The sequence below is a fragment of the Trichomycterus rosablanca genome, chromosome 4, assembly GCF_030014385.1.
Source record: "Trichomycterus rosablanca isolate fTriRos1 chromosome 4, fTriRos1.hap1, whole genome shotgun sequence".
NCBI lineage: Eukaryota > Metazoa > Chordata > Actinopteri > Siluriformes > Trichomycteridae > Trichomycterus > Trichomycterus rosablanca.
The window spans coordinates 38,867,505-38,877,490 of NC_085991.1; the positions used below are offsets into that span (position 1 = coordinate 38,867,505).

The window sequence follows — 9,986 nt, forward strand, 5'->3', positions numbered from 1 at the left end:
CGGTTCGCGTTACAAACACATTAAAGTTTCATACATAGTGCACTAGATTGTGTATCAGATCGCGGATTTATGTTCCCTACATAGTGCACTAGATTGTATATCAGATCGCGGATTTATGTTCCCTACATAGTGCGCTAGATTGTGTATCAGATCGCGGATTTATGTTCCCTACATAGTGCACTAGACTGTATATCAGATCACGGATTTATGTTCCCTACATAGTGCGCTAGACTGTATATCAGATCGCGGATTTATGTTCCCTACATAGTGCACTAGACTGTATATCAGATCACGGATTTATGTTCCCTACACAGTGCACTAGACTGTATATCAGATCACGGATTTATGTTCCCTACACAGTGCGCTAGACTGTATATCAGATCACGGATTTATGTTCCCTACACAGTGCACTAGACTGTATATCAGATCACGGATTTATGTTCCCTACACAGTGCACTAGACTGTATATCAGATCACGGATTTATGTTCCCTACACAGTGCACTAGACTGTATATCAGATCACGGATTTATGTTCCCTACACAGTGCACTAGACTGTATATCAGATCACGGATTTATGTTCCCTACATAGTGCGCTAGACTGTATATCAGATCACGGATTTATGTTCCCTACACAGTGCACTAGACTGTATATCAGATCACGGATTTATGTTCCCTACACAGTGCACTAGACTGTATATCAGATCGCGGATTTATGTTCCCTACATAGTGCGCTAGACTGTATATCAGATCGCGGATTTATGTTCCCTACATAGTGCGCTAGACTGTATATCAGATCGCGGATTTATGTTCCCTACATAGTGCGCTAGACTGTATATCAGATCGCGAATTTTTGTTCACTACACAGTGCACTAGACTGTATATCAGATCACGGATTTATGTTCCCTACATAGTGCGCTAGACTGTATATCAGATCGCGAATTTTTGTTCACTACACAGTGCGCTAGATTGTGTATCAGATCACGAATTTATGTTCACTACACAGTGCGCTAGATTGTGTATCAGATAACGGATTTAAATCGAGATCGGGAAAAAAAGTCTGTGTCGCTGTGTGCACGTTTGTGTGCATGAAGCTTGTCGTTACTGGCAACGCGTCAGCGGAGTAATACAGTTGTGGTGTGAAAAGGCCGTGCTGTTATCACGAATATCGCTTATCAGATTGTAAGGTCGGAACTAACTGTTGTATAATACAAGTTAAAGAACATACCCAAAAACATTTTTAAATGTTTTAAATGTTACTTTAACATACTTTTAACATAACTACAGATAATGTTAAACCAAGACAATGTTAATCACTCTGTCTCTGTGATATATTGGATGAAGGACATTGCAGGCACAGAGAGAATCCGTTTAACTCTGCACATTTATTTGCAACATACAAATTTGTAACTTACAGTTATATATCACCAAATCCAATTCTAATATACTACAGTCTTGAACCCCCCCAACCCCCTCAGACATTACCATTAATTAAAAAAAATATCTGAATCACTCTGATAACATTTGCTCTGATGGTCTAATTCAAACAATTCATGTGATTATACTGACATAAATGGAGGCAAAATCAATGCAAACATATTTATTTAAAAAAATGTTTTATCATCATCAATCAAATTCAATTGAATGAACGAAAAATGAAAAAAGAACAATCCCTCAATTTTTCTATCCATTATAAACTAAGGTAAAATCAGTTAGAATATATTGTATTTATTATATGTTATTATTATCAAGCAATTAATTTAAATTAATCAATGGAAAATGGAAAAAATATATATAAATTCTAATGTAAATGAATAAATGGAAAATGGGGAACAAAAACAAATAAAGTTAGGTAGTAATTCAGGGCGTCTCTGCATTCTCCTCCTGCAAAGTAAACAAATAGGTTTTTTAAGTATTTCTGCATATTTATCAGTACATGTAAAACATTTTACACTGTAACCAAGTCATTCTGGGCAGCTAAAATAACAAAGCTTCCTTGAAGTTATGTTGCAGTCTTTAATTTAATTTAAGTCTTCAATGTGCAAGAGGTGTCTGTGGCTCTTTTTTAATGGTTGAATTACTCTTATGTGTGATTTTACAGTGAAAATCATGAAATAGCATTATTTCATAAGGTACATGGCGGTACTTAATATGCCATAAAATAATTAAACAGCCAGCTTGATTAAACAAAACTAAGAAGGGAAATCATACTAGTGCTGTGGATGTTTTAATATTTATTTAAATATAGTTTTTTTTGGTAAATATTGTTTTTGTTGTTGTATTTTAAATAATCCAACTAAGCAATTAATTGTAGTTTGTGGGTTACACTTGATAAAATACAACTTGTTTTGAAGCAAATTGATGAATATTTTAAAAGCTATTAAAGTTATTATTATGCTGAATACTTTAAATGCTATTGAAGTTATGAATAAAAATCTGTTTTTTATTATTTAATAAAAGGTAAAAGTGTCAGTATATGGGTTGTAGAATGTAATGTGGGTTACACTTGATAAAATACAACTTGTTTTGGAGCAATTTGATGCATATGTTAAAAGCTATTGAAGTTATTAACATGCTGAATACTTTAAATGCTATTGAAGTTATGAATAAAAATCTGTTTTTTTATATGTAATTAAGGGTAAAAGTGTCAGTATAAGAGTTGTAGTATGTAATGTGAGTTACACTTGATATAATACAGCTTGTTTTGGAGCAATTTGATGAATATTTTAAAAGCTATTGAAGTTATTAATATGCTGAATACTTTAAATACTATTGAAGTTTTGAATAAAAATCTGTTTTTTTTAAATATGTAATTAAGGGTAAAAGTGTCAGTATAAGAGTTGTAGTATGTAATGTGGAATACACTTGGTGAATTACAACAATTTGGAGCAATTTGATGAATATTGTAAAAGCTATTGAAGTTATTAATATGCTGAATACTTTAAATGCTTTTGAAGTTATAGCATACAGAGATGGGCGAGTGGGCACAAAGGTGGATGAATTAATAGATATTGTCAGCACCAGAACTGAAAAAAGCGAGTTGTTCCACAATATATTTTTACACAAATATATTTTAAACACAATATATTTTAATAAAAAAAGTCAACTAGCACTTACTTCTATTGATTTAGGATATGGGCTACAAAAACATTGACGTTCTGTGAATCTGGTTGTGGAGCAGTGTACTAAATGTCAAACTTGTTGCCACTATTATAAACTTGAATATGGGCGACCCATCCTTTTGTGCTGATGTGAATGAAGGCAAATACACTGAGACTCTCTCTACCTCAGCAGCCCTCCTTGACATGTCGCCATTTTCCTGGAATAAAAAAACCTGTTTTTAATTTCATATTTTCAATCTGTAGTTAACAGAATGCTACAATAACTAAACACAATGGCACAAATGCAGGGTTTTATCTGGGTTGTTGGTGGGCTTAGGTGGTTTAAAGCACACATATAACCTATTATTTGAAAGAAAATTTTGGACCTCTAGTATTTTAAGTGTAACATGCAGGTTAACGTCCACATTTAATTCATGTGTACAGATATGTGTGCAGATATTGCATCAAAGGTGAATTGTCTCGTTAGAGATGTTAAAAGCATTTACAAACTTCTCTATGTTCATTTCTAAGTAATATTATCTGTAAACCTAAAATCATTAAAAGTCATAAGTTTATTATAGTGCAGTTCAGCACAATAACAGCACTATAAACTAAGCAATTGCACCAGTCTTAACAAGCATTACTAAGTATTTAAAATGCACAGTGAGAAGGCTAATGTTAACGTAACGTTTAGCTAACGTCCCAAGTTACTCATTTGAAAACATTCGACTTTCTACAATGACCACTTATTTTTAATAACATTTCAGAGATAATATAGTTTTTCATGTTTATTATTATAAACTGTTTAAGTTTAGCAGGGCGTGACGAACGTCTTTTTTTCATTTCTTACTGTAAGTTGACGACAACAGTTTAGCAGTCGGTGAGATCTTGTCAGATTCTCAATAACACGTGAAGGAATTTCATCTTCAAAGAAGTACACAAGCACGTACTTTGGCAGACTCATGTTTCAGAGTAAAATAACTGAAAACACTACATTTGTATTTCGCTTAAAGTTCTGTGTCGAGGCAGAGACAATTGGTTAAAATAACGATCTCAAGTCAAGTGTGGATGTGCGCATGTGCAGAACGAGGTGTCCGACAAGCCATAGATGGAGACTGACATGCTGTGTAAAGAAGAGAGGTTTGAGCAGAATAGACATAATACAAGGCTATAAAGTCATTTAACTGAATGATATGTAATGTAATATTTGTCCTGTATGGATGGGTTCTGATAACCGCAGTTTTTAATGCAGTTTTTATAAAATCATGAAAAATAATGGTTTATCTTAAATATATTATTAAATAAAATATTATATAAAGCAAAACTGTTCAGTAGAAAGCAATGAATTCTTACAGTGGTGCATCTGAGCTCTTTAAATCAATGTAAATCAGTTGACTATATATAAATATATACAGTGTATCACAAAAGTGAGTACACCCCTCACATTTCTGCAAATATTTTATTATATCTTTTCATGGGACAACACTATAGAAATAAAACTTGGATATAACTTAGAGTAGTCAGTGTACAACTTGTATAGCAGTGTAGATTTACTGTCTTCTGAAAATAACTCAACACACAGCCATTAATGTCTAAATGGCTGGCAACATAAGTGAGTACACCCCACAGTGAACATGTCCAAATTGTGCCCAAAGTGTCAATATTTTGTGTGACCACCATTATTATCCAGCACTGCCTTAACCCTCCTGGGCATGGAATTCACCAGAGCTGCACAGGTTGCTACTGGAATCCTCTTCCACTCCTCCATGATGACATCATGGAGCTGGTGGATGTTAGACACCTTGAACTCCTCCACCTTCCACTTGAGGATGCGCCACAGGTGCTCAATTGGGTTTAGTCCATCACCTTTACCTTCAGCTTCCTCAGCAAGGCAGTTGTCATCTTGGAGGTTGTGTTTGGGGTCGTTATCCTGTTGGAAAACTGCCATGAGGCCCAGTTTTCGAAGGGAGGGGATCATGCTCTGTTTCAGAATGTCACAGTACATGTTGGAATTCATGTTTCCCTCAATGAACTGCAGCTCCCCAGTGCCAGCAACACTCATGCAGCCCAAGACCATGATGCTACCACCACCATGCTTGACTGTAGGCAAGATACAGTTGTCTTGGTACTTCTCACCAGGGCGCCGCCACACATGCTGGACACCATCTGAGCCAAACAAGTTTATCTTGGTCTCGTCAGACCACAGGGCATTCCAGTAATCCATGTTCTTGGACTGCTTGTTTTCAGCAAACTGTTTGCGGGCTTTCTTGTGCGTCAGCTTCCTTCTGGGATGACGACCATGCAGACCGAGTTGATGCAGTGTGCGGCTTATGGTCTGAGCACTGACAGGCTGACCTCCCACGTCTTCAACCTCTGCAGCAATGCTGGCAGCACTCATGTGTCTATTTTTTAAAGCCAACCTCTGGATATGACGCCGAACACGTGGACTCAACTTCTTTGGTCGACCCTGGCGAAGCCTGTTCCGAGTGGAACCTGTCCTGGAAAACCGCTGTATGACCTTGGCCACCATGCTGTAGCTCAGTTTCAGGGTGTTAGCAATCTTCTTATAGTCCAGGCCATCTTTGTGGAGAGCAACAATTCTATTTCTCACATCCTCAGAGAGTTCTTTGCCATGAGGTGCCATGTTGAATATCCAGTGGCCAGTATGAGAGAATTGTACCCAAAACACCAAATTTAACAGCCCTGCTCCCCATTTACACCTGGGACCTTGACACATGACACCAGGGAGGGACAACGACACATTTGGGCACAATTTGGACATGTTTACTGTGGGGTGTACTCACTTATGTTGCCAGCTATTTAGACATTAATGGCTGTGTGTTGAGTTATTTTCAGAAGACAGTAAATCTACACTGCTATACAAGCTGTACACTGACTACTCTAAGTTATATCCAAGTTTCATGTCTATAGTGTTGTCCCATGAAAAGATATAATGAAATATTTGCAGAAATGTGAGGGGTGTACTCACTTTTGTGATACACTGTATATACAGCGCCCTCCACAATTTTGGCACCCCTCATTAAGATGTGTTCTTATAAAGGCTTCTAATAAATTCTTTTTTTTTTTTAAATAATATAGGACAACAATGCAAAAAAAGAGAAAAATCCAACCTTTAATTCAAGTGCATTTACTCAGTGGGAAAAAAATCCCACATTAAGAAATAATTATTTTACATGAAATTATGTGTGCCACAATTATTGGCACCCCTGATGTTAATACTTTGTACAACCCCCTTTTGCCAACAAGACAGCACTTAATCTTCTCCTATAACATTTCACAAGATGGAAGAATACAGAGAGAGGGATCTTTGACCATTCCTCTTTGCACAATATCTCTAAATCGTCCAGAGTCCTGGGTCCTCTTCTATGCACTCACCTCTTCAGCTCACCCTACAGGTTTTCAATTGGGTTGAGGTCTGGGGATTGAGATGGCCATTGGAGGATCTTGATTTTGTGTCTGGTGAACCATTTTTTGTGTAGATTTGGCCACATGTTTAGGGTCATTATCTTGCTAAAAAAACCCAGTGACGACCCATCTTCAGCTTTCGGGCAGAGGCCACCAGATTTTGATTTAAAATGTCCTGGTATTTCAAAGAGTTCATGATGCCATGCACCCTAACAAGGTTCCCGGGGCCTTTGGAAGAGAACCAGGCCCACAGCATCACCGATCCTCCCCCATACTTCACAGTGGGCATGAGGTGCTTTTCCGCATACTCATCTTTTGTGTTACGCCAGACCCACTTAGAGTGTTTGTTGCCAAAAAGCTCTATCTTGATCTCATCTGACCAAAGCACACGGTCCCAGTTGAAGTCCCAGTACCGCTTAGCAAACTCCAGACGTTTACGTTTATGCTTGTAAGTAAGCTTTGGAGAACTTTTTACTTCTCTTACCATCCTCTTCACTGTGCATGGTGGCAAGATAAACTTGCGTTCTCGTCCAAACTTGTTTGCCACTGTTCCAGTTGTTTTAAACTTCTTGATGATTCCTCTGACTGGAGATATTGGCAGGTGTAGGCAAGTGGCTATTTTCTTGTAGCCATTGCCTGACTTATGAATTCGACACACATCTGCCTTACTTGAATGGGTGTGTTCTCTTGTCTTTCCCACAAATAAAAACATGAATGATGTAGTATTTTAGAGTAACAGGACATTTTAACACTGTCATGTCACATATTTGTTACTGATCTTACTGGTAGTCTGTATGACCTAAAGCTGGGTTACAACATGAATAAACCATTGAGAACTCAATAAGAATCCTTAATTTGTTTTGGCTGTGATTGTGTTATGTTAACACGACTTAGATATTTAAGTGTTCACGGTGTGTTGCAAACATGGTGAAAACTATGGAGCTGTGTGTACAAATGTACGGGCAAAGCAAGCTGGGTTATAACACAGCAACACTGGGTTCAGTCATCTTTTCTGGTCACGTTCTTTGATGAGTTTTGTTATGTTTTCTTCATATTGGCCTGGATTTCAGTGAAGTTTTCACTAAAACTTCCTACTATAGACTGGAACATTCTTTGGGATGTGTTCCTGACTTGCAACCCTAACCAGGATACAGCAGTTAGTAAATGAGTAGATAATGAGTCAGTCATTGACATCCAGCTCTTTTCTGACATCTACTGGATATAAAAAAAATCCTACACAAATGTGTTCAACTATTTAAATTACATAAATGGCAAAAACATTCCCCTCCCAAAAACACCCCTCAATTTATTACACCGTTTGTGCTTTTCTGACAATTATCATTAGCAGTAATATTGATTATCTTCTCTTTGCTACTATAACATCCCACATTCTTTTAAAATTGCTTTCTACACAGGGTAAAAAAATATCAAGCCTTCCAAAAATGGATTATGTTTGTTAAAAGCAAGGCAAACTAAAGGGAAGTGGATTTCCAGGACAAAATCCTACGCAACAGAATCCTAAAACTGATGATGGTGTTTTGAGGCTTGTGTAGAGCTACATGGTTTAAATATCTAAAAACCTTAGCCATAAATTAGATTTCAAAATGCAGAATTCAGGTTTTTAGTTTAAAAATGGTTTCAGCTCAAAATGGTTTTTTCACACGTTAAATACTTTAAAAGTATTTTAGGTAGGTTTGTGCAAGTGTATATCGTGTGTTTTATAGAAAGGTGCAAAGGATGGGTTATTGTTGGGGGAGACGTGGGCATGCAGACCAATTAACATTTGAGTCACTTCTCGTCATTAGCAGGTCTGTGTAGAGAGGACCACATGCAGAGAGCGAGAAAGACCAATGTTGTTTGCACATAATCACAAGTGACGCATTTCAGGCTTGAGCAGAGTTAAATAATATTGGGTTTATTTGTTTATCACCTTCAGAATAAGCTTCATAAAAGAGATTCAGACTAGAATTGACTGGCAGTGATTTTGTAGAGTCCCTTTAGGAATTGACCTAAGGTGTAAGGGTAATGAATGGTTATGAAAGTTGTGGTTTGGCCTATTAGATTTGAAGAATCTTTGATCCAAAGCTGACACTTCTATATGACCTTATCATAGTTTCCCCTACTGAGATACTCTCGACACACCCTGACTTTCATCCTGACACACACCCCATCCACACACTAAACAAACCTACACTTCTGACATACTCATGAATTTAACTCAACAACTCCCATCTTCTTACGTCTTTCACTTTTTCAACCAATAACACCTTTCCATGAACTCCTCTCACAGTCTTGTATATAACCTCACTACCATTCAACCACTTTCAGTTCTTAGCAAACTAGGTAAGGGTACAGGCTAGAGTTTAAGGGATGTCCAGCAGGATGTGTTCACAGTTGCAGGTCATGGTGCTGGTTCTGTCTGTCCTTGTAATGGTGGGCAGGATCCAAGCAGCTCCTAGAACAGATCTGCTAACTTATCTGCTCGAAAATGAGCCAGATGAAAACAAGGTAAGAATAATTTGTTGTAATTTTGTTGCATGTTTTTGGTAAAGGCTTAGTTGTAGAAAAATTTTAATATATTTTGTCAGTAGAACTACTAAATTATTAAGTCAATCAAATTAATGTGAATTGTCATTTTTACCACTAATAATGTTAACAAGATTTAAATAATTCAGACATTGCCAAAGCCTGATACAGTCCTGCATTTTTAAAAATGCTATTATAGGAAGAAAAGCTAATATTCTCTTACTTAGTATTTTGAACCATACATTATAAATTTAAGATGTTTGAAATTATATTTAACAGTTTTGTTCTCAATAGGACCTTTCTTACATTCTCCTGCTGAAACTCCTTTCTGAGATGGAGATTCCAGGTGAAAATAATGTGCTTTCTCTCGAAGACGGAGAGGTGAAGAACCATGTCCTCCGCCAGCTTCCCTATACCCAGCGAGACAGGAAAGCTGGCTGCAGAAACTTCTTCTGGAAGACCTTTACCTCATGTTAGCTACCCCCTTTAAAAAACCAGCTTGTTTTTAACTATGTTTAATGTTAAGGAAATATATGCTGTAGCTTATGTAATTTTCTTTGTTAAGAAGATTTTTACTGTAGTCTAAGTTTTGTTTTGAGAGAATTTGTTTTGTCTTCTTGGTGCCAAAAAGAATCTACTTTCTGTAGGATTGCATCTGGAGTAGGATTTATTGCATTACTTTTGAAATGTTCCATTTATATAGGTGCATTTATGTTGGGGTTTGAGTGCTTATTATTATAATACTTGTTTATTTAATAAATGGTGGCTTTAGCTACCAACAACATAGTAACAAGTATGTGTTTCAAAAAAATGTATAACATGTTGGCACTTAACAGAAAGCTGTAGTTCTAGCCATGACAGTCATATCTAACTTTTGTCTTAAGGTGGTGGCTTATATGCAAGGCTGATTCCACAAAAAAATGAACAAGAAACTT

At 36.8% G+C, this 9,986-nt stretch overlaps 1 protein-coding gene across 1 annotated transcript; it reads left to right on the forward strand.

Annotated features, from left to right (window-relative positions):
* Window positions 1-8,907: 8,907 nt before the first annotated feature.
* sst5 (somatostatin 5) lies at window positions 8,908-9,975 on the forward strand. Its single transcript, XM_062994281.1, has 2 exons — window positions 8,908-9,033; window positions 9,346-9,975. Exons 1-2 carry the CDS (start codon window positions 8,908-8,910, stop codon window positions 9,526-9,528), a joined length of 309 nt encoding a protein of 102 aa, XP_062850351.1. The 3' UTR covers window positions 9,529-9,975.
* Window positions 9,976-9,986: the final 11 nt, after the last annotated feature.